The sequence below is a fragment of the Dreissena polymorpha genome, chromosome 1 (genome assembly GCF_020536995.1).
Source record: "Dreissena polymorpha isolate Duluth1 chromosome 1, UMN_Dpol_1.0, whole genome shotgun sequence".
NCBI classification, from domain to species: Eukaryota; Metazoa; Mollusca; class Bivalvia; order Myida; family Dreissenidae; genus Dreissena; species Dreissena polymorpha.
Window position 1 is genome coordinate 161,801,548 of NC_068355.1, and position 26,246 is coordinate 161,827,793.

The 26,246-nt window shown below is 35.4% G+C and overlaps 1 protein-coding gene across 1 annotated transcript; it reads right to left on the minus strand.

The window, feature by feature from the left end:
* Positions 1–2,098: 2,098 nt before the first annotated feature.
* Positions 2,099–26,041, minus strand: LOC127858689 (kelch-like protein 2). The gene is made up of 12 exons (XM_052395916.1): positions 25,865–26,041; positions 15,812–16,010; positions 15,329–15,557; positions 14,228–14,403; positions 13,449–13,545; positions 12,825–13,091; positions 10,156–10,273; positions 9,460–9,657; positions 8,850–8,951; positions 7,809–7,937; positions 6,533–6,673; positions 2,099–5,381 (listed from the first exon to the last, which is right to left on the minus strand). Exons 2-12 carry the CDS (start codon positions 15,937–15,939, stop codon positions 5,206–5,208), a joined length of 1,761 nt encoding a protein of 586 aa, XP_052251876.1. The 5' UTR covers positions 15,940–16,010; positions 25,865–26,041; the 3' UTR covers positions 2,099–5,205.
* Positions 26,042–26,246: the final 205 nt, after the last annotated feature.

Consider the following 26,246-nt stretch of genomic DNA (forward strand, 5'->3'; position numbering starts at 1 on the left):
ACAGTGTTTACAAGGTTTTTCTTTGTTTTGACCTAGTGACCTAGTTTTTGACCCAGCATGAATCAGTTTCGAATTCAATCGAGAAATCATTGGGACAAATCTTCTGACCAAGTTTCATGAAGATCGGACAAGAAATGTGGCCTCTAAAGTGTTTACAAGGTTTCTCAATAGCCAAATAAGGAAAACTGCCCCGCCCACTGGCGGCCATGTTTTTAAACGAACCGGAACCACTTTTGATCTACAAACATATCATTAAGACAAACATTTTGACAAAGTAACATGAAGATTGGGCATGAAATGTGACTTCTACAGTTTTTACAAGGTTTTTCTTTTTTTTGCCTAGTGACATAGTTTTTGACTCAGCATGACCCAGTTCCGAACTCAATCAAGGTATAATTGGAAAAAATCTTCTGTCCAAGTTTCATGAAGATCGGACATGAAATGTGGCCTCTAGAGTGTTTACAATGTTTTCTATAGCCAAAAAAGGAAAACTGCCCCGCCCACTGGCGGCCATGTTTTTCAACAGACAGGAACCACTTTTAAACTCAACCAACATATCATTAAGACAAACATTTTGACAAAGTTACATGAATATTAGGCATGAAATGTGACTTCCACAGTGTTTACAAGGTTTTTCTTTTTTTTTGACCTAGTGACCTATTTTTTGACCCAGCATGACCTTGTTTCGAACTCGATTGAGGTATCATTGGGACAAATCTCCTGACCAAGTTTCATGAAGATCGGACAAAAAAGTGTGTTTTCAAACCAAATGTAGATGACGGACGGACGGACAGACAACAGACAAAGACCGATCACAAAAGCTTAGCTGAGCAATCAGGTGAGCTAAAAAGATAATTTAAGCTTCATTTTAGGAAAACAGGGCTTAATCCATATGCATTAATTGTCATTCCAGTACCAGAAACTCTCTTTAAACCAAAAACACCACAGAATCAGAAAGTGTTGTCCTTGATTAGCCTGTGCACATTGCACAGGCTAATCAGTGTGCACAGGCTAATCTTTTATGACATGCATTAAGCCCCGTTTTCCCTGAAAGCAGCCAATATGTACAGATTTCAATGATAAACACTAGACTGACCAATGTTGTTTAACAAGCTGTTAAATACTTTTGAATACATACACACTATGTAGTGTACCAGTGGAAACTATTAACAGGCAGATGCGGTGGTTAAAGCAGACACTCCTAGCATTCTTCGTCTGCTTAATTTTACTGCAGTTATCCATTCAGGCAGAGGTTACAGTCCGCGTACTTAACGCAGACTGCCTTGCAAAATTGCCTCTACATTATTTGTGAGCTAACGTTCACAAATAAAAACTGTCCATTTTACCGAACACATTTAAGGGAACATTAATTAGCTAATTGTCAATAGTTAACAAACACTTTAAAATAATTTCATAATAAACATAAGGGTATTATGGACATAAGGCCAGGCAATTTATGTAGCTTTAAAACGCATATTATACTTGCAAATAAATGCTATATTTAAGAATAACCAATTAATCTTTGGGTTGTACTGAAAGTGATGAAGGAAGTTAGTTTAATTGCAAATACACATAGCTGCTTAGAGAGTACATCATTCATGTATGAATATGATTGGTTGTTAATATCTCAGTTGAAATCTCCCAGATCATGGTTATTGCTCAACTACAACAGTAAACCAGTAAACTGGGGGTGTATGGAATAATTTATAAATACCATAAGCAGCTGAGAAGTATTATACATATTATACCACATGACAAGTAATGACAAATCAGTTCCAAGGCTCTTGTTTTAACCCTTTACCACATTTAGATAGATATTTGACACATTTGTAGTCCCTTAGAAAGTTATATTTAATAAAAGACCTTTCTTACTAGATTCAAGTTTTAAAGGCTTAATTGGCAACCCTTAGATACTGATGAGCAGCAAACAGCATAAAACTTGAACAGACTGTGAGTTACTCAACAGCTATTCTGGTTTTATGCTGTTTGCACATAGCCATTTTCACTTTGCTACTGAGTGGGAAAAGGTTAAGCACTTTAAAATGACATGACAATGATATTTTAAAGGGATTTTTAGGAATGTATAAGCACCAGATCACTTGTTTATCATTAATTTATTTAACAAAATAGTGACATTAAGTCTATTGCAAATATTTCAAGCGAGACCTTGCTAAAATAATTAACATAAACATAAAAGTATATCATGCACAAATGCTATTCTATCAAACAAAGACATAGTTAAATGTTTCACTAAAAAAACACACAGCAAATGAGGAGCATTATTACACTGTTGAATTGATAATGAAATTACTGACACTATTGTATAAATATTGTTCACAACATAATTATAAATACAACAATGTAACCTTCAGGTAGCACAGTCATAAAATATAAAATCATGATTAGTGTCAAATATTCAACAATAATATGTGTCATATATGAGTGGCGTTCTGAGAAAACTGGGCATAACGCATGTGCGTAAAGTGTCGTCCCAGATTAGCCTGTGCAGTCCGCACAGGCTAATAAGGGATGACAGTTTTCGCCTGAACTTGATTTTCGGTAAGGAGGAACTTCATTGAACTAAAAATACCATAAAAGCGGAAAGTGTCGTCCCTGATTAGCCTGTGGGGACTGCACAGGCTAATCTGGGACAACACCTTAAGCACATGCATTATGCCCAGTTTTCTCAGAACAAGACACATATAGGTTATATATGTTTATATACTGAGGAAATATTATTAACAGCTTAAAGGGGCTTGTAAACCTTTTGCATGTTGGGAAATGTGTCGTCTGCTTAAATGTTGTCTGCTGAATTTCTAAAATAAGCATTTTCTTCGATTTTTTCAAAGAATACTATCAGAATAGCAAACAGTTTGGATCCTGATGAGACGCCACGTTCTGAGGCGTCTCATCTGGCTCCAAACTGTTTCCAAAGGCCTTCAAAATTCGGTTCCAGCACTGGAAGAGTTAACAGATTGGAGCATTTTATGGCAGTACATTCCTCAAATTGCCAGACGTTAGACTTTAGCTGTGGAACTATACAGCTCCATACAAGGTAATGGTTACATGTATAGAACTAGAAAATAATAAATGCTTGTCGCTAGATGAGCACAAACAATTGTCATTTGTGTTAAATGGATATCATCATGTCCACTTTTCCATCCAGACTGTTATATATGTGAATGCATTTGATAATTTATCCACATGTAACAAAAAAAAACTTCAGAAAAAAACACATTAAATGATATTCAATAGCCTTGCTTTGTAACAGTTGATCATTTTAAGACTTTCAATATGATTCATTGACAAAACTGTATCTCCAGTATGAGACAATCTATTATGTTGCTCTATGATAAACTTTGTTCTTTTGAATCTGTGACAAAAAATTGACTGAACCGTATGGGTAAAGATATTCTAGATTGGATTGATCACTGGCAAGCAACAATCTACTGATTTATTTAATTAATGAACTCAAAAATAATGTTATAAAAATTTCACATAAATTAACAAACAAGAGAGTTCTTTGACACGCTTGCAAAGTTCATGTATATGTGGTTATCAATGAATTGTAATGTATCAATAACCCATAGCTGGGTGCTGTTGAGACGTAAATGGCTATATATTGGCAAATTGTCATGTTTGATTGGAAACAGTTAAAAGAACAGTTTAGAATTCAGTATCACAGACAATACAGAAAATAAGTCTTCTCTGATACATGTACAAAAATGACAATACAATAATATATCTTTCTAACAACATGATTTCTGAGGAAATTACCCTATACAGGGTACCGTAATTACTCTATGTTTTCGGACACTTACAAATAATTATTTTTTTGTGTCCAAAAACTTAGATACAAAAAAAATTCACAAAATACAGGTGTCCGAAAACTTAGAGTCGAAAACTGAAGTGTCCGAAAATAGCGTCAATTGTATCACCGACTACCAGAAATAGCATGCGCTTGTAAAATACCATGCCGTGTAGTATAAATCACTGCATTTTAAATAATTTAATTTTAAATGCTTAATTTATTTGACAGAAAGTTACTACAAGGTTGTACTTTGACCAACGAATTCAAAGATGAGCATGTGATGTACCGATACTCGCTAGTATGAACCTGTAATTAACGCAATAAAAAAGCAAACTATGAATTCTTTGTTTGTTCATATCTGATAGTTGTTGTCTAACACCTTCCATTGTTCATAAAACTTGCAATAGGGTGCATCACACTTTGAAGCGTTTAGTATTTGTCACAGTTATTTTACTGAGAAGGGGTAGTGCCATTGCGGTAGATAATTGAACTGTTACCGGTAATTGGCACTACCTCTGGTAATTGTCATAACGCTTATGCTATCGGGCGAAACCATTGTTTTATACCGGTTTACAAGGTTATTTACCCAATAACGCAAATGTAATGTTCCGTTGCCCTCAGGCATGCACCTACCATGTTTTATGATAATAATCTGGTTTTAAAACCCCATGATCGAAGTGTCATTAGATATCGAAATCAGGACTGAAATTTGGTAAAATAGCGCTGTAAAATATACTGTCCGAAAACTTAGAGACATTAATTATGGACAAAAACTCGTGTGTCCAAAAATTAAGTCACGAAAAATATTTTTTTTTGCTAAAAAAAGGGGTATCCGAAAACTTATAGTGTTCGAAAACATAGAGTAATTAAGCTAATCAGTTTCAAGAAAGCATTCACTGATAATGTATGCGTGCATGACATTTACCCAAACAGTTGCAAATAAAAATGCATTAAACAATCTAAATGTCCTGTATCATTATACCTTTTAAGTTGTACATGTTTTCTCCAAGCAAGAGGGCCATAATGATCACATGAGAAGGTTGATCATACCTTTCTGACAAGTTCAATAATAATTTTAATTAAACATCTGTAAATGCATAAAGGGTTTGAAAAAGTTTAGAATAAAAATCATGAAGACTTTAGTAATGAAGAACTGAGTGGCAGCCCCTGGTTTTGATAAAGAACAAAACCATGTTTACGCTAAGATGACAGTACGAATAACAGGTGTACGTTCTGTTTGCTGGTGTGTAGTTTCTTTGGTTCATCTTCACAAGAAAAACTGAAATGTCAAGACTCTGCTAAGTCTGTCTCCTCATCATCACATGTACAACAGACGGATTCATCTTGACTTAATGCTCAAAGATATTTTAATATTAGTAGAAACCATATGCCATTTAATATGATGGCCGGTCTATAACTGTGACCCCAGCATAGCTCCTTCCTGTCATCATGCTGGAGGGCAGCAAGGTCCATACGTTTGCTTTGGGGTCATAGCACTCCACTGACCCAAGATTGGAAGATCCATCGTCCCCACCCACTACATACATCAATCCAATATTAGACACAACACCTGAAAGATATAAACAACATACATGTAACATGTGAGTGATAAACAAAGATGTACACAAATCAACATATAGAGCCAGCATGCAGGGCATTTTCTCAACAGTTTGAGATAATGACATTTACTTGTGAAATTGGGAATTCGACCATCAATTTAATCTAAATCCGGATTGTTTCAATAGTTTGATGTATTAAGTTTGAACAATTGCTTTTAAATTTGCATAAACCAAATTCCAAACATAAACTTCTTAATAAAAAATATAACACAAATGCAAAGTCCTAATTTCTAAGCTATTACTAGACTTTAAACAGTTGATCTATTGGCAACTTTTGGAGTGCATTTGGGCAAAAAGATACTTTATGCCATATAGAATATGTCCTAATAACAGCTACCAGTATATAAGCAACCAAATAGTTGCAGAAAAATAAGTATATAAGTACACATTTTACAAATACAATAGCTGAAACAAGTGCAATAATTATTGTTTTTTAATCATTTATAGCAACAATGATACTTCGCAAAACACTGATCATGTAAATCTAGGGAGCCATTACAGCATTTGCTAACAAATACAAATTTTGCAAATATTCAAACAAGAATTTAAGGATCATAGTGTTTACATATAGATCACCATTTCTTATTCATTATGTCTACCGGTATTGAATTTTGATGAACATTAAAAACTATTACAGATTTTACCTTTAATGCCAATACAATGCACATTTAATAGCAAATCGAGTGTTACAAAACTTCAGAACAAGTTTTGCATACAATTTTTTTCTGAAGTTGAAACAAAACTACTTAAAAATCATATTCAACATTCAATATAAAACAATACACATCATTAAGTTTTGATTATCTGTAACACGTTACTTACAATTAAAATGAGACGCATCATGCAAAAATGGGTATGATGCCATATGCAGTCATATAGCTCCAGGCCAACCTGCACATTGGCACAGTACATGGACTATGACAATATGGAAATTGCGCTGCGTGAATATTTGATCTGAACTAAGTGAACATGTGTCTTGGAATTGCTTGACAAACAAACGTAACCAAACCAACTTGCAATCCAGTGAAAGCTTTACTGTGCACATTTATAACATAACATATATTCATGGTCCCCTTTCACTTGAATTAAAAATCAAGCAAACCTGCATTCCTCCGACAGCTGTGCATGTCGGCCAGTGGCGTCCAGATGTTGGTCTCGGGGTTGTACATCTCCACAGAGTTCCGTACCAGTGGTCCATCATGACCCCCTACTGCATACAGCACTCCGTCTATCACTCCAACACCTGCACATTAATATTATATACGAATTTTATGAATTTCCAATCAGTAAGGACTATATTAACTCTATGATGAGGCCCATGCTCGCAAGTTTTGACTACCCTGGAGTAATTTGAAAAAACTTTGTAGAAGACCACTAAAAATATCATACATAAAACAATACCCTAAGATTTCAAAGGAAACACTATTGAAAAGCATTTCGCTATACAGGTTTATACCATCAACGACCAGCCTTTGCAAGAAGTGGACAAGTTCATTTACCCAGGCAGCAAGGTCACCACAGATGGAGACTGTGCAAGGGAGATCAACACGAGAATCAGCAAAGCTAACCAAGCCTTTGAAATGCTGAAGCCTATCTGGAGAACCACAAGTCTTAGCATCCACACCAAGCTCTGCGTCTTCAAGAGCAATGTGCTGAGCGTCCTTCTATATGGGTCTGAGTGCTGGAAGACCACTGCTACCATCGAGTGCAAACTGGAAGTCTTCCAGAACAAGTGCCTGTGCCGGATCATGAAAGTTTTCTGGCCAAACATGATCACGAACATGGAACTGCTTGGAAGAGCTGGCGCAAACAGCATCGCTGAGACCATCGCTTTGAGGAGATGGAGATGGCTAGGCCACGTCTGCAGAACGCCACTACCCAGGGTGGCACTGAGATGGACTCAACAGGGGAAAAGAAACCGTTTACGACAGAAAGTGACGTGGCGCCGAACTGTGGAGCGAGAGCTCAAAAACAGAGGCCTCACTCTACAGACAGCACCCGCAACAGCAGCTGACAGACCAAAGTGGGGCTCCCTTGCCATCGCCTCAAGCACCAGACCGCGCAGAGAGGATTGAAAGAGTATTCAGGTTTATAAAATATATTTCACCCCTCAACTCGGCAAAATTTTAACCCATGGAAAAATGTGTTCATCTTTATATAATGCTATATAATTCTATGTAATTGCAAAGTCCTATAATGCACTATAATACTTCTGAGCTTGAAAGGTTTCCCTTCAGGGGTTTTATGACAACATCATTTAAGACATTTTAATATTTATTTTTATATAAACCATGCAATAAACAGGTTATGCTTAATTTAATCTTTGGGGTATGGGGGATAGGGGTTCTCTGGGGACTTTTATATGCAGCATAACTCACCAGCACCACTGCGCCTGCATGACATCTCAGCCACTATGGTCCAGACATCATCCACAGGGTTATAGCGCTCTACGGAGCTGAGACACTGTCTAGAGGCACCATCGTATCCACCCACTGCATAGACATACCCTGCAACAGAAGAAGATTGCATAAACTTTCCTGCAAACCAAACAAGAGTACTCACATAGCGTTTTGACACATTAGCAATTCTTTGATCTTAACGTTATAGATAGCCAACAGGTTTTTCCTAGCTTTGCACTGTCTTATTTAAAAAAAAAATATTTCTGCAAATTTATTTCACAACTCTTAGCTAAAAATCACTGGAATGCAATAGCGCGTATTTGCTCTATCTTGACATTAAAATGTTTTAAAAGTTGACCTTGAATTGTGCCATTTACCTTGTATGTACATGACACAATCCCATATCACAAGCTTTTAAAAATTAATAGGGGCTTTTCTTTCCTTCAAAATTACCATCACATCAATTTGCAAGATAGTAGGTCTGAGCATCTCTACAGAAACCACAAAGAAACAAGCAATGTGTTTGTGAAACACTATGTCCCCATATATATGACCTTTGACCTTCAAGGATGACCTTGACCTTTCACCACTCAAAATGTGCAGCTCCATGAGATACACATGCATGTCCAATATCAAGTTGCTAGCTTCAATATTGCAAAAGTGACATTAAATGAGCGATTTTGACCCATATGTTTGACCTTTGACATTGAAGGATGACCTTGACCTTTCACCACTCAAAATGTGCAGCTCCATGAGATACACATGCATGCCAAATATCAAGTTGCTATCTTCAATATTTCAAAAGTTATGGCAAATGTTTAAGTTGGGGCAAACAAACAAACCAAAAAACAAACCAACAGACAGGGTAAAAACATTATGTCCAGCACTTAAGTGGTGGGGGACATAAAAATTGGTATATGGACTGACATACCTACCCACAAACAAACGGATACAAAGCTTCTTGAATAAGAGCATAATTTTTATTTCAAATTGTATGCCTGTCCTTTGTGTAGTACGTACCGTTGAGTACTCCCACCCCTACACTGCTTCTGCGAGTGCTCATATTGGCAATTAGACGCCACTCTCCCGTCCGAACATCAAAACACTCAGCAGAGTTGAGACCTGAAAGAGAGGGAAAAGATGTCATTATTGGAATTAAAGCTGAAAGATGCAAGCATGATACGGGGCAGCAATATGTATGAATGATATTTTAAATAACGTGCTTTTTGGAAATGTACAGCTAAATGTATGCAGCTGCATTGCTTTTTGTTACTAATCTATTGAAACAAAAATATTTATTTAGTGGAATATATTATCTACTTAAAAAAACTAGCCGCAGTTTTTTTAATTTAATTTTGAATTAAATGACTCATTTACTATAACACCACTGTAAACTGTTAAATATAGGCGTAGAAAGACTAGTCAGGAATGATTCACTGAAACACCACTGTGAACTGTACAATATAAGTGTAGAAAGACTAGCCAGGAATGATGAAATATAGTTCTTATTAAATAGCTTTAAAAAAAAAGTGATAATGTTAGAATTGAGAAAATATTTTCCAAGATAATATATTAGACCATTGAATAATCAATGGTAGAGAATATTGACAAGTGATTAAACTAACAGAACCTGATGAGCCATCAAATCCCCCGACAGCGTATATGAGGTCATTGAGAACAGCTACCCCCAGGGTGCTTCGTCGTGCCTCCATGTTAGGGCAGCTTGTCCAGAGGTCCTTCAGGGGGTTGTACATGTCCACTGTACGCACACGCAGGGACCCATTGAAACCACCGACAGCATACACCATACCGTTGATCACCGCAACGCCTGAACACAAAGTAAAAAATTGTAAATAATTGAAAAAAAATCTAATTGCTAGTCGCCTGTAAAAGCTCTGTGAGGTATATAATTCAAATTTAGAACTTTTTTTATGACAAGATGATGTTTCTATTGACCAATGACACTATTCGAGTTGTAAGAAACGAGTTCACAACAAACTTGAAAAGATGACCTTCCCTTGACTCTAATTTACGAAATGTACATGGAAAAAATATGTAATTGGGATGATTCAGCTTCAAAATAAAACAAAAAGTGACCAATTAGAAAAGTATAAGTCTGTACAAGATTGGTAAAGAGCATAATAACTTTGTACAATATTCATATATATATAACTTGTAATTTTGAACAAGATGTAGTAACATTTTAAAACAACACAGTTTTGATGATCTTTTCTAGCCATAAACATTTTTTATTAAGTCAAAATATGTTTAATATAATCCTTGGCCAAGATTTGGCCCCAGTTCAAGATGTAAATATCATTCTCACCACATCGACATCTCCTTGACGGCATTTCTGCAAGCTGGTACCAGCGGTCTTCCTTGAAATCAAAACACTCCACGCTGCGTATTGCTTTTGGGGCCTGTCCTCCTATCACAAGCATCACCTGAAAGTGTACAGTCTATGTGAAGTATTTGTTTGTGTTAGTGCCAAGCCTGTAAATTAAAGGCTAGACTTTTTATTTATGATACAACTTTTCTGATAAACATCACTACTTCTGATTTGTACGGGTATTCTGTATTGGCGGCATCATGCAAATATTGGTCTTATGCCACAAGCTGTCTGTGTATCTGAAGAACAGTCTGCAGATTTGAGCGGTCTTGTCTAAAGATGCACTGTCCACTAGTCTTATAGCTATACAAATGCAAAGTTATGTTGTCTTATTGGCTGCTAGGGTAGTTGCTGACCAGACTGTGGCAATGGGCAGGCTCGTCTGAATCAATGCTGGTCGCTTATGGCATAAGACCTATTTTTGTGCTCATATGTTGGTCTTTTGACAGAAAGCCAATTGGTACCCTATAAATTAAAAAGTTGTTTTCTGACGCCATGAAGTATTCAACACGTATGAATGCAGACAGTGAATATGAGGATTGTATAAAAATTTAAGTATGCAATGTATTGTTTATGCATTCAAAGAACGTTGTTTTTTTTAAGTAAAATAAAATTAAAAACGAGTTCCCAATTAACCTTGCTGTACATGAACAAGAAAAAATAGTGTTTGTATTGTTTTTCTTCGATCTAATATGTTAAATTGGTAAATATGAACTCATGCGAGTTAAACTTATAAACTTAAACAATTAGCTTTTTCCTATTTCTACGTGATAAAGAAAGAATTTAGCCAGACTAAAAAATGCTAAGGGGCCTCAAGAACAGCAGGGTGACATATTTTGTGAAAAATCTTCACATGGTTAAAATTGCATATTGTATGTTTATGTTGTTTTCACTTAATTTATTATATAGGATCATCCATTCAGCATTATTGCATTAAGAATATTCTTAATCAAATACATGTAAAATTAAATTTCATATAAAGTAATACATTATGTTACTTTATAAAATCATCATTAGCCAATAAACAATAACAAATTGCGTGTGTCTGCATTTACCATAACATTAAGAGACAAGAGTCATGTTTGTGTAACACAATGCCCCCTACTGCACTTTGAAGTCTAACAGCAGCTGTTTTACAGAAAACAAGGACGATAATGTTGCAAATTATCAACGAACTGGAAGGAAACTCACACTTCATCTGTAAGACATGAAGGTAGACTCAAAAACCAAAAATCAGCTCAATATATGAAAGCCTTGCGTAAAAAATCCTCTGGAAAACAGTTATTATAGAGGCAATTTCTAAGTCAAAGGCCCATAACTTCAACAAAAATCAATGGACTGGAACAAATTTCACACAAGTGTTGCCTTAAAAACATCCGCAAAATGGTTAAAATATAGCAAATTTATAAGTCCATGCCCTATGACTTTGCCAAAAATCAATGGACATGAACAAATTTCACAATTCATCTGTAGGTCTTGTAGGTGGACTCACATGCCAAAAATCAGCTCAATATCTGAAATGATTGCAATTATACCTCTGGAAAACAATTATTATATAGAACATTTATAAGTCCAAGGTCCATAACTTTGCCAAAAATATATGGACTGGAATGAGTTTCACACTTCATCAGTAGGTCATGTAGGTAGTCTCACATACCAAAAATCAGCTCAATATCTCAAAGCATTACATAAAAAAACCCTCTGGAAAACAGTTATAATAGAGAAAATGTCTAAGTCTGAGGCCCATAACTTTGCCAATAATCAATGGACCTTATCCAATTTCACACTTCATCTGAAGTTCATGTAGGTAAACTCACATACCAAAAATCAGCTCAATATCTGAAAGCATTTCATTAAAAAACTGCCAGAAAACAATAATTATTGAGAAAATGTCTAAGTCCAAGGCCCATAACTTCGCCAAAAATCAATGGGCCAAAATGAATTTCACACTATCTGTAGGTCATGTATGTATGTATGTACTCAAATACCAAAAATCTGCTCAATATCTGAAAGCATTGCATAAATACTCTTCAAAAAACAGTTATTATAGAGAAAATGTCACATTGTACCTGCCAAATGAAAACAATATTTCACTTAAAAGCTTATTGCTTCCCTTGACAAAAATTTAGAGTCCAAGGCCCTTATCTTCATCAAAAATCAACGGAATAAAATGAATTTTACACTTCATCTGTAGGTCATGTAGGTCGACTTGCATCCCAAAAATCAGCTCAATATCTGAAAGCGTTGCATAAAAATCCTCCGGAAAGCGGAATGACGGACGGATGGACAGTGGGACTGCTATATGCCACCGTACCGGGGCATAATAAAAAGGGACAGAAGACGCATCTTAAAAGGGTGGAGAATAAAAATGAAAGGAGGGACCATATGTTAAATGGGTGTAGAATAAAAATGGAAAGCTGCCCATCCCCCTCCCTTACACTGCTGCAACAACAAAATCCCTTGATAAAGGTTTCAAAAAATCATTTTTCATCAACACCAAAAAAAGATAAGTACAAAGAGTATTGCTTTGATACGATATAAACAAATAAAAAAACTTAATCAACACAAGCTTACTAGTTTGTGACTATTTAATAATAATATCTTACCTTAGGTAACCCAAGAGGAGTTCTTGGTATGGTTCGTGGTGTCTGGAATATCGCCTTCTGCTCTCCCTTCAGCAGATGAAACTTCATAGCCTCTATCAGGAAGTCCTTGCAGCGACTGTTTGTCTTCACGAGGGGCTCCTCTTCCACGTGCTGAACGAGATATTCCTGGGACATCAGCGGCAGACGGACATTCTCCATGAGTTGCGAGACCACTTCCTGTCGGCTGCTGCGGTCGTGGTTCACCCATGACAACACCGCCTCAAACACCTTCATGGAAAAAATTTAGATCAGACCAGGTAAAAATTGTATACCCAGTACTTATTAAGTAGTGTCTAAAGTGAGAGGTATTCTTATTATTTTCCTAGTTATCACAAATTATTTTTTGTTACAAAAAACTCACACAACCGCGATTAATTAAAAAAGCTATTAAAACCTTGATAACATAGTCAGAAACCAAGGATAAATCCAAATACTCCACTTTTTTTAACAGTTGGGTAAACAAACAGAAATCTGGATATAATGTTTTCATTCTAATCAAACTGCGTAGAAAGAAGCCATGCAAATGATTATTTGTTTACAAGAACAGGCTTTGAATGTTTAAATAAAACGTATAAATGTATACACCTGTTCTTCCGAGGTGACAGTGAGTCGGTCACTACATATGAGTTTGCTCACACTTTCCACTGGCAGTGATAGGAACTCGTCATAGCGGAACAATTCCCTGGAACAGAGTGCACACTGCATTGATATCACTACAGGTATGTCAGATCCCAGAGCTCTCACAGTGTTTCAGTTATATTCAACATACACATCCACAAAACAACAGTAAGAACATTTACACAGAGATGTAATTGTTCATTTAAGTCTGTCAGCTCCAACATTTTTTTCTCATTTGTCTTATTTTGGCATGAATGAGCGTTTCTACTATTTTTAGCTGCAGTTTTTCAGTAATAAATAAAACACTGTAATTTTAATTTGGTGCACACAAAATAACTTATGATAATTTAGCGCAATACAACTTTTGTTAACAGTACTAAAGCGTCAAGAAGACTAATAGCCCTGCATCCTTTAAAAGAAGGCATTTCGATACCAAAAGAATGTCACAAAAGAAATTTGAGCTTAAATAACTAAAATACTATAATTGCCATTGCTTTCATAAACCATGCTCCCAAATATATCATTTTCACAATATTTTTCAATCAGCACAAATGAAAATGTTGCTTTTCATATGATGCATTAAAATTTCAAAAAGACCACACAAGTTTAAATTTGGACCAGATCAATTACAGACAAAAATCTGTAAAATGTTTTTAAAAGACATACAGCATTAACGCTTTCACAAACTAGTAACCAAAGCTCAAGACACAGCTGATTCCTAGAAGTATCATGAATGGATTTCTTACGTGAAATGCTGCTCACAGTATGTATTGGCGTACGAAAAGAGATCTGAACAAGCATGAAGATCAGCGAAAGCCTTGATTCCGAGGGCGTTTGAGGGATGCAACTGTGACTGAAGAAAATCACAACACGCATCTCGCACTTCTGTCATCTGTAGGATATTGGCTGCTGGCAGCAATGTCTGAAAACATCAAATGATCACTTGATCAATTAAATATCAATAGTATATCGCACTTTGAAACCAACTGAATATAACATTGTTATAAATCGTATGTACTGTATAGCCAAAACAGATTTGTCCAGTCAAGTGTGAAAAACAAGACTTATATTTTGGAAACAATTAAAATAGATTCAAACTTGGATCACATTTTGTAAAGGTAAACATTCTTACCATATTTCATAAAATTGAGTCATAAATATAGCTTTTCTAGTGGTAATAGGTTTATCTAGGATTTAAACTGATGCTTTTTTGTCCTAGAAAATGTCCAGAAAGTATTATAAAGATTGAGTTATAAATGTGGCCAGCAGAGTGGTAACAGCTTTCCTAAGCTTTGACCTGGTAGCCTATTTTTTGGACACACATGACCAAGATCCAAACTCCGCCTAGATATTGTCAAGATAATCATTCTGACAAAGTTTAATCATGTTTGTGTCATAAATGTGGCCTGTAGATTGGAAACAAGGTTTCGACCTGCTTACCTACTTTTTGGATGCATGCACCCCAAATTCAAACTCGGCCTATCTATGGCATAGAAAAAATTCTGACCAAGTTCCATCAAGATTGGATGAAAAATGTGGATTCTAGAGGTGTAACGAGGTGCACACTGTGAGCTGCATGTCTGATGACAGACAACAACGGCAGACTGACCAATAATATCTTAAATTGCATGAAATCAGGGATTCTTTTTTTCATTGTGAGTAACCAGGTAAGTTCAACACATTGTAGGGATAGTCTATGTATCACTAAGAAACATCCACACAAAAACACAACAAGCTTGCATGTGTTCAGAGCCATTACAAAAGTTTTGCCAATGGTGCATAAGCATTAAATACGCATTCAGTTGTAAAATATGCACAATTGTAAGTGCTTCCATGGTTTACTTTACCTGCACATTTTCTTCAGTAACCTGTATTTCTGATGTGTAAACAAAGTCTATTAATAGCACCAGTGCTGAAGAGTCTATTTCTTGTAAAATAATCCGATTGGCTTTTGCCTCAGCAAGATCGCCAGTGAACATGGCGTAGAAATACTGGCTGCAGGCACACAGGACAACTTTATGACAGGGAATCTCTATTGAGTCTGCCACCAGGACAACATCACACATGACATTTTGTCTGAAATTAAATAGATAAATACAAATGTGTGCCAAAAACATCTGATATAATAAAATAAGTGCTTAACTGGAATGTATACTTACTTCACAGAAATTGAAATTTAACTCAAAAACAAAATTTATAGAATAATCATGTCTATTAATATATACTGATTACATAATTTCAAAGCACTGAAAAATGTAATCTTTTACTAATTCGGTATATGTTGAAGAAACTATTTCACGTTTGTGATCATCAACACATTAAATACTTACTTTCTCATGACATTAAGGTAATCAAATGCCTTATTAGTGTGATGGGGGTGTCTAAAGGCAGGCCTCGAGTCCCTCGTCCCAATGAACATCTTTGGCCTGGCCTCCACTTCCATTGGCATGGTGGCCATTGCAGCAGTAAAGGAACGTCCACGCTGAACAACGAATCACATCAAAATGGCTGAGACGTTTTACTGAAATGCTGAAATAAAGACATAAACAATTATTATAAAGGAAATAAGACATAGCCCACATTTTTAGGATGAGCTTGAATGAAGTACAACAGTTTTTTCGACGTGTACACTTTAACTTAAACAAGAGCACCGCATAACGGGTGCCAAGCTAGGCTGTGGGTGCAGTTTTGAATAAATGAAAGCTTGACAGAATTTTTTATTTTTTTATATTTTTTTTAGAAGTCACAGTGACCTTGACCTTTGACCTAGTGACCCAAAATTTGGTGTGGCATGTAGAACTCATCAAGTTGTAGGTTGAAGCACTTTGATTTTAGAGCCAAAACCTTGACAAAATGTTAAGGTTTTAGCACAACGCGTATGATGACGGACACGACACGACGAGCTGCCTATGACAACACCTCGGGTTTTCTCCGAAAACAGCCAGCTAAAAACAGCTGTCCCAAGAAAGCATATTTTACTTTTTTTTTGCTTTGATAGTATAATGTACATATTTTGTCAGTGTTAGTCAGTTTCAAGGCCACAAAGACATATTTAAAGTTGATTATTTTCAACGGTTAAATGGTTTATGTAAACGACATATTTAAAGTCGAATATCTTAATATATAGTTATTTGGCATTAATAAAAAAGCTAAACAAGAGATTGCCAAGCAATATGGTTCCCTACCGGTGAAACTCCACCATTGTCAGTAAAAAAAAATAAAATAATTACATTTTTTGCCATAGCAACCACAATTTTTTATGCAGGAACAAAATGAATTGATGTGCATAATCTCCATTTTGCCATCTGTCCATGTTTCAAGTTTCATGAAAAAATATGAAGAACTTTTTAAGTTATCGCAGGATACAGAAAAGTGTGACAGACTGACACACAGAGCACAAACCTGAAGTCCCCTCCGGTTTCACCAGTAGGGGACAAAAATTATAACCTAAAACAATAAGTGTGACGATTTCAGCTTTAACAAAAGTCTTAATCACTTGGCTCTACATTTTAAACAACGCATATCAATCTGCATGTTAAAAGTCCAGAGTTCAAATAAATTTTATTTTGAAAACAGACATTATAAGTTTTACAATCAATATCATAGTTTGACAATTGAGTATTAACCATAAGATAAACAAAATTATTTCAGATGCTTTTATGTCAAGTTACCGGCATGTAAAATAATCAAATAGGTATGTCAAGTTAAACATAATGTATTAAATTCTCACTTAGCCTTTGGCACAAGGAAAATGCGAGGCACTATTATTTTGTTCAAACAACTTAACATGCATTTTACTTTACATAAGGCAGTGAGTTTAATATGGAGAGAATGTTTAATAGGATAAGGACAGTAGTTAAATTTCATTTACTTCGAAAGGAAAGGGCTGGCTCCAAATCCAATCATACCCTAAAACTGCATGTAATCAAGTCATAACCAATCCAATCATACCCTAAATATGCATGTAATCTAGTTAACAACCAATCCAATGATACCCTAAATCTGAATGTAATCAAGTTAACAATTAACAAATCTAAACTAAAAATATTGAATTGAAACCATTTTCTATATATACAAGGCTCAAGCTAGACTCCAATTTTTGGGAGAAATCACTTCTCCCTAAGCTCTGGAGAGGGAGAAGTGGGGCAGTTTTAGGGAGAAGTGGATCTTTTGCGATCACCGATGGACCATTGTGAACCATGACCTGTTAATGTGTATGAATTAAAGTAACAAAATCAATCCTTTTAATAAGTTTATTACTGACAAAAATATAAAAGCATAAAAACATATGAAAATATTGTTGAAAAATCAGTTTTATAAGCACTTATTTATCAGTTCATACATATGACACAAGAGCAAAGCATAAAACTCAATATATACATGTATGTTTGAATTTGAGCACTTCAGCTCAGTACAAAAAGCAGTTTTTTACTTATAATTTAGCTTGCGGACTTTCAAGGACTTCTCAAGATTTATTTCGGGTAAAAATTACAGACAATAGGAAAATCAGCGTCAGTAAAATTGCGACCCTATCAAATTTATTTCCGAGTCTGTGACGCATTAATAATGTTTAACATGTTAATTATATTAAACAAACCCGATATAAAAGTAGATAAAATAGTATAAATAATCTAATAAAATACTGCGGTTATTTACGATATATGCGTTTAGGAATTTTGTAAACACGGGCGTCCGCCATAATAATTTCGGCACATCGGAACTCAACTTGCGTAAAACACTTGTTCAATTAACCGTTAAACTCCACCTCCGTTCTCTGCAAAAGATTCGAAGGCGGAGCTATGCACGTGCTATTATTTAATTGGACGATTATCAATGAGGAACAAACACACGATTAGTTCGGCATGTTGATTGCTAGACAAAGGAAGCCAATTTTGTCGGCGAGAAATTTGTCGCATTATTGCTTCAGACAGGAAGCGGCTATTCTTTGATGACGTCAAACTGTCAATTCACACGGAGTGCAAATTTCCGAAGACTTTAACCGACTCTTTGTTTACAATTCAATTAAAAAACAAACACTTGCTAACATTAAACATTGGATTAAATCAACGAGTTTGCATGACAATAACAACTTTCACAAACATTACCGCAACGACGCGGTAATTGATCTACCTAGATTTTTTTCGACACATTTAAATCACTCTTTCATAGCCGCGTCATGCGAAAATGTGTTTGATGCGTTTAGGCCAGTATCTTAAAAAGTATTATATTCGATATGTGTTCGTGTGTCGTATGAACGAATCTGCACTAAAACTAAATTTACGGTTGCGATAGACAGAGGAACTGTCTTTTTTATAAGGATCGGAGTTAGTGCTCGTGTGTCGTATGAACGAATCAGCTATAAAACTAAATTTACATCGTACATGATCAGTTGTCAAACGAAAGTACGCGTGATATTAAATGCATTATTTTTCTCTTTCCGGGATATTGTTTTAGTATGTTGATGCTAACAGTCCGAGTTAATTTTGTGTTAACAGTCCGAGTTCTCGATTCAGAATGATCATGACCAAGATAATGAGTATAAAGATTCGTCATAATAGGGGACATACGTTAATTGTTCGCACTTTTCGTCGGCATCAACTCATCTTTTCCCGTCCTGGACCATTTTAAGACATCTACTACTCGCGTAAAGCAAGTTTTCACGGTTTGAAAAACGGACAATACGGGCGAGGAGCATGAAATATACATACCTGTCTACCAAGAACAGATACCAATTAATACATAGAGACCGACATTCTTTTAATCCACATTGTTTTGGGGACATTGAATGCGATAATTGTCATCAATTAACAAAGTGGCTCGCCCGGTGTCGACATGTTTTCTATTAGCCGAAATGGAGTTTGTAACCCACGCTCTGATTAGTCAGGGGAGAACCCTGCCAAATACCTGTATGACGAGCGCTGTGAATGGTTGCTTATCAATTCTCAATAGGTAATTTACTACGCCAGGGGGCGGAGTTTCGTCGATTCGGTCAGTTGATTGACGTCGGCGTGTATTCGGTAATAAACAGAAGCAACTTTGATAGCGCTGCGGATATGATAATTGCCAGATTTTAGGGCGAAGTGGTTATCGCCGGTGCTGTTGATCAGGGCGATTACAGGAAAGCCGCGGCGATATAATCGCCCGAGTTGCCCAGTTGCGTGAGCCCTGATATAGATACAATCACAAATGTTATTCCTTGTCAGATCAGCCTCTAACCTATGTACACACACAATTTTAGTACAACATCTTATTTATATTATAAACAACATATTTTTCGGCTGTGATTTTCAAAAATCTTTTAATAATTTTAATTAATTGATAATTTATGGTAAATGACCTTTCATCTAAGTATACATAATTACCTTTTTGAAAATAAACAACAATGTATGTTTTTGACACCCATTTTATTTGAAGTATGCAAAGCCAAAAAAATATGAAGAGTGTCCGCTATATACGCTGTCTCATCATAAAATTAACACCCTTTCTGTGTTATAAACAAGAGCTGAAATCATTAATTTATTTAGCTTCAATAATAATTAGCTTTATTGATATGTTTTTTGAACAAAATATTTCAATATTCCATAAAAAATATTATAATAATGGCAAAGGAAATTTAATGGCCAGTATCTAAACAAAAGCATAATCCCCAAGACCGTAGCATCAGTTCGGTGCGTTAGGACTGCGCCCTACTTTCTTCCACCTTCATTCCTTACTTTTTTTAAACCATTTTTTTCTATTGTATACAGAATTCTATTCTCCTAAGCAAGATGTAATTTTTAAAACTGAACTCCAAATATAAACGCTATAAATGGGTATATAGTACGAACATGTCAACCGTAAATCTACATTCTAAAACTCCAAAACGGTATGATAATTGCAAAAGTTTAAGTTATAACTCGCCGGGCTGCCCAAATCAGAAGAAAAACATAATATATATTTATATATCTGAAACCCACGTAATGAAGGCTTTCTAATGATTATAGATATATAATTTGTAAAAATTGGCCAGGAAATGAAAGTATAATTTAAAACAAGAGCACCGCATAACGGGTGCCACGCTCGGCTACGAAAGCTTGTCAGAATATTTTTTTTAGAGGTCACAGTGACCTTGACCTTTGACCTAGTGACCCAACAAGAGATGTCTTTGTCAGAAACACGATACCCCCTACTGCGCCACTTTGAAATAAAATTTCTATTTATCATTTGGCAGGTATAGACATCATCTCCCTTTAAAGCTTTATTACTTCTCTTGGATTTTTCCAATCCAACCGGGGGGGGGGGGGGGGGGGGGGGGGGGGGGGAGTACTGTAAACAGACAAAAATGACCAAGTTAGACATCACTGACAACCAAGGCCTGTGGTTTATCAAAGAGATCATAGCCAGAGTTCATCATGTATGTATGGACATAAGCCCACTGGTATTTAAAGCGGGTATATACGATTTTGTCAAATATTTATGAATTTATATAAACTGTGTAAAAAAACTTATTATATATATATTTCAATATAAATTAAAATAAAAGTTAAGAAGAACATGTGTCGAAAAATGCGAAATAAGCCAGATATTTCATTCTGAAATTGAAAACGGCTGTACAGCCGAATTCGCCAGCATGTATACCATACATGTACGATGTGCATCTAAACTTACGAGGGGTGTTCCAGAAGTTCGTGGATTTTCGCTATAACTTTCATTTGGTAACATAAATGGACAAACAAATAGCATTTTAAGAATATTTCGTCCTTTCCAAATCTACTCTCCAAATATCATGGAAATACATAAAACAATAAATATATATCAGAGATTTAAACATGTGCACAATGCGCACACCGACGCATGTGTAACGTTTCTGTTCAACGTCAATGACGTTATGAAGTTAACAACTGTCAAATCTCTTCCACATAATCACCTCCAACACGAATGCACTTTATGTGTCGGGAAATCCACATGTCAAAAGTGTCTGTATACCAGTCAGCGTCAAAAGACGACACGAATCGCTTTGCTGCAACTGCAAGTTCCTGTTTACTTGAAAAGCGAATACCGCGCAACTGTGATTTAACTTCCAGGAAGACGCGGAAGTCCATAGGGGCCAAATCCGGGCTGTAAGGAGGACTTAGGCGCTGTAACGTGAAATTTGCCTTAAATTATGTTTATCAACTACATTTAATCCAAATTTAAATTCGCGTAACGCTCATACTTATAATAATACACGCGTGCGCCGCATGTCTTTACTGAGGTCTCTATGGCAACGCGTTTCAAACGCGCTTTATGAAATTCATGCATTTTTAGCTAATATATAAAGTCCATGATAATTGGTTTGTATAATATGTAAATTTCATTGACTTTTACCAGCAAACTAATAAGTTATAGCGAAAATCCACGAACTTCTGGAACACCCCTCGTAGTTTAACGGTTTATAATACAAAGACGAATGCTTCGGTTATTGTAGGAAAATATGTACGTCACTATCGGCTCGGGGCGCTAATTTGTCTTTGCTGCATTTTATGAAATTCGGCTTTAAGGTATAATTTTTCTTGCCTATTTTGTGTTATTGTAACATATTTTATCAATATATTACAATTAAACACATAAAAAAAATCGTATATACCCGCTTTAATGAAAACTAGCCTTCACAAATTAGAACAGGTAAGAAATGATAATTATATCAAGAGATGTGTTCGTCAGAAACACAATGCCCCCTATTGCGCCGCTTTGAAATAAAATTGCTATTTATCATTTGGCAGGTAAAGAAATCATCTCCCTTTAAAGCTTATTACTTCCCTTGAATTTTGTCCAATTCAACCAGGGGGGGGGGGGTCTCACAGTCAATTATGACCATGTCAGACATCACTGACAGCCAAGGCCTGTGGTTTAAAAGATATCATAGCCAGAGTTGATCATGTATCTATGGACATAAATGCATAAGTCCACAGGTGTGTGATGAAAATCAAAGAAATAATATTTATATCATTTAAAAAAAAACTTTTACAAATCAATCATTTAAGTTATAAATAATCAAAATTTTAAATCTGTACAGTAACTGTGAAAAGAACTTCAATTCTTGGTAAGGAAATATATAATATGAGATTTATAATTATATAAATTACTTCCCTTGAAAATAATTGTCTCTAACAAATCGCTATTTTTAGTAGCAAATAATTAAAAGCCACTACCGTGACTGTGATTGACCACTCGAAATGTGCAGCTCCATGAGATACACATGCATGCCAAATATATAAAGTGGCTATGTTCAATATTTAATTATTATCTCCCTTTTTTTAAGCTTATTACTTCCCTTAAATTTGTATTTTTTACCGTAGACCGTAAAGGATGACCTTGACCTATTACCACAATGTGTTTGTCAGAAACACAATGCCGCCTACTGCGCCGCTTTTATATATTTAACAAAAATAGATACGTGTGCAGGTCAGATAACTATGTCCATTAAAGCTTATTACTTCCCTTGACTTTGTTTTTTCGACCCTAGACCTTGAAGAATGTTCACCTTGAAATTTTACCACTCAAAATGTGCAGCTCCATGATGAGATACACATGCATGCCAAATATCAAGGTGCTATCTTCAATATTTGAAAAGTTATGGCCAATGTTAAGGTTTAAGCACAACGCCTACAGCGGACGGCGGACGATGAGCTGGCTATGACAATAGCTCGGGTTTTCTCCAAAAACAGCCTCGCTAAAAAGACTTGTGTGGGTACATAAAAATTTATAACCTTGGTGCTTAGATGTTCGCTAATTATAAAAGATCTATAGTTAACGGTCACGTGACTCAGTTACCACACGGTTTAACCCGCTGTGGTAAAACATAAAATGTTGATTTCTTGCTATAAATCGCTATAAATCCATTAATAACTAGACATGGAGCGGCAGAGGCCGACGCGTATCTCCACACCGCATGTTTGACCCAGGGGGGCGCCCCAGGGTTGGTAATGGGGCCATGCTTAGTTGAGATTGACCGTATTGTCAAAAGAGATGTTCAGTATCAATTGGAATTAAATATGTGTAGAAATGAAGAAGTTAACCCTTTGCATGCTGGTTAATTTGTCTTCTGCTAAAATGTCGTCTGCTGAATTTATAAAATTAGCATTTTCTTTGATCTTTTTCAAAGAATACTATCAGAATAGCAAACAGTTTGGATCCAGATGAGACGCCACGTTCTGTGGCGTCTCATCTGGATCCAAACTGTTTGCAAAGGCCTTTAAAATTCAGCTCCAGCGCTTTAAGGGTTAATGTCAAATAACATAAAACAAGAGATGTGTTTGTCAGAAACACAATGTCCCCTACTGCGCCGCTTTGATTTATTTAAAAAAAGTATCATTTCTCATAATTTGGTTGGTTCATTAATTACCTCCCTTTAAGGCTTATTACTTCCCTGGGATATTTTTTTTAACCTTTGACCTTGAAGGATGACCTTGACCTTTCACCACTCCAAATGTGCAGCTCTATGAGATACACATGCATGCCAAATATCAAATTGCTATCTTTAATATTGCAAAAGTTATGGCCAATGTTAAAGTACATGAAAATAAAAACAAGAGGCCCATGAGGGCTTGAATTGCTCTACTGCTATAAACATAATGCAAGTTTGGAAAAAATAAGATGGAAACTGTGTACTTAATCGCGCAAACGAGGAGAATTTTCTCAAATTTAAGGGGAGATTATTGTGTTCTTATTTCTGTGACACTGCTCATATTCAATATGGTTCAAGTCCTCATTGATATAAAGATACTGTGCACATTTGGAAATAATTGGATGAAAACTGTGGAATTAATTGCGTAAACAAGCGGGATTTCAAAATTTTCTCATATTCAAGGGAAAGTCATTCTGGACTTATTGCTTCGATATTGCTCTTTTTAAAAAAGAGTTTGAGTCCGCATTGATACAAAGACACTGTGCAAGTTTGCCAAGAATTGGATGAAAATTATGGACTTTATCACATAGAAAAACTGAATTTTCATTTTTTTTCTCAAATTCAAGGGGAGATAATTCTGGGCTTATAACTCCGATATTGCTCATTTTCAATAGGGTTTGACTCATCATTCAGAAAATTTGCTAATGTTTGTGTTTCTTGTTATTCTTAAGCACATTTATAGTAAATATTTACCAGAATTTGCTTTAAAACTGGAATATACGGGATTATCGGGTAATTGGCAAGTTATAATTTTGGTATTATTTATTCGTAAATTTTCTTAAGTATCAAATACATTTTGGCATTTGTTACTATTTAAAGATGTGATGAAATAACATCCAAACGGGGCGTTTTTTCCACTGAACACGCGTAATTCACCTGACATAATGTTCCTGTTTTTATACAACACAAAATACACCCATACTTTCCATGCAACGTTCTACATGTCTGTATAATTTTCACGCGCTTTTTATTGAGACAAAGGATAAAGCACTTTTTATTTGACGCTAGAAATTTTTATTGTCGCATTAGCATTAAAATTTGGAAGCGTATTTCCGAAATTCGGATTACAAATTTAATAATGCTTAATTCAGAATCGAACGAAACATTTACAGCTGTGCGCAATTAATTAAATGATAATCTGTTCAAAAGCATCGAACGAATGCTCCGATGTAACAACGCTACTCCGTATAATACACTTTTCAGAATGCTATTTTTACGAAAAAAATTATTTACACTGATTTGTTTTGTTTACCTTGTTATCATTATTTCGGATGGCTTTTCTGGACGAAATGTGAATGACTTTTTGTAAAATTTTCATACCAGTATAATGAAAATCGTATTGCAATACAACATGCGGATTGCGTATTGCGATATATACCGATATACCGGTATATTGTTGCAGCACTACAAGTTAGCAATATATTGCGATATATTGCAATATTGGTTTTTGAACTGACAATATATTGCAATACGCTTTTTGGCGTATTGTTGCAGCACTAATGGTTATATACTAAAAGTTATATTTTTTTGAAAGAGGAATTAATAAGCAACAAGATAAATGTATAATATAAACCAATAAAATTGGATGATAAGTTTTTGCATTAGATTGAATTTACTACCATGAGTAAGCGTCAAATACTTGATTCACCTTTTATCAATATACGCTCCGTACTGTCAGATTTGACAAGAAGGTCATGCAGAATTGTTAATAAACAAAATCCAGAAGTCGCTAATGAAATATCACGAGTTAATCCGACCTGCGAATACAACAGGTTTGAGTATAAAAACTATAATTACACAGATATGTACTTGTTACTCGCAAATTTCTTCTTGCATGCAGTTATTAACTAGAGTAAAACATTACAACAGGCTGATAATTGTTGTTAAAAAATAGTATGCAAGTCTTATTAAGTGACTTTTAAGTACAAATTATTTTCTGTGTTTACAAGTATATTACCTATTTTAGAGATTTCCTATGAATTTAAACGTTTGACAACGTCATCTCCTGTTCCATTATGCAATTAAATTTATCTTCTCACAACTGATTTTTATGATCATGTTAAATTATATCGAATATATTTATACAATAAACTTTTTATGTTTTGACAGCACACAATTAGTGTTATTAACCGGATGTAATTGTATTCAACACGCATGCGCAATTCACCATATTAACAATATCGGTTACCGGCTCAATGGCACAAAGTTGCTTTCAGTGATTGGTTTCCAGCACCTTATTGGTTTCATCATAGAAAGCAAAAGCGTTCCGTAGCGTCCTTAGTCACACATGGCGGGTCATGTAAAAAAGTGAAAGGGAAAAATCAGTTACTTTCACTAGG

What these genes read in the sequence shown, in the direction of transcription:
- LOC127858689 (XM_052395916.1), bottom strand. Translation starts at nt 15,939, where the DNA reads ATGGCCACCATGCCAATGGAAGTGGAGGCCAGGCCAAAGATGTTCATT. An exon ending in TACCTTAATGTCATGAGAAA is followed by an intron (nt 15,558 to 15,811) that starts GTAAGTATTTAA and finishes ATTTAATTTCAG; the next exon opens with ACAAAATGTCATGTGTGATG. An exon ending in ATGCAGGCGCAGTGGTGCTG is followed by an intron (nt 6,674 to 7,808) that starts GTGAGTTATGCT and finishes ATTAATGTGCAG; the next exon opens with GTGTTGGAGTGATAGACGGA.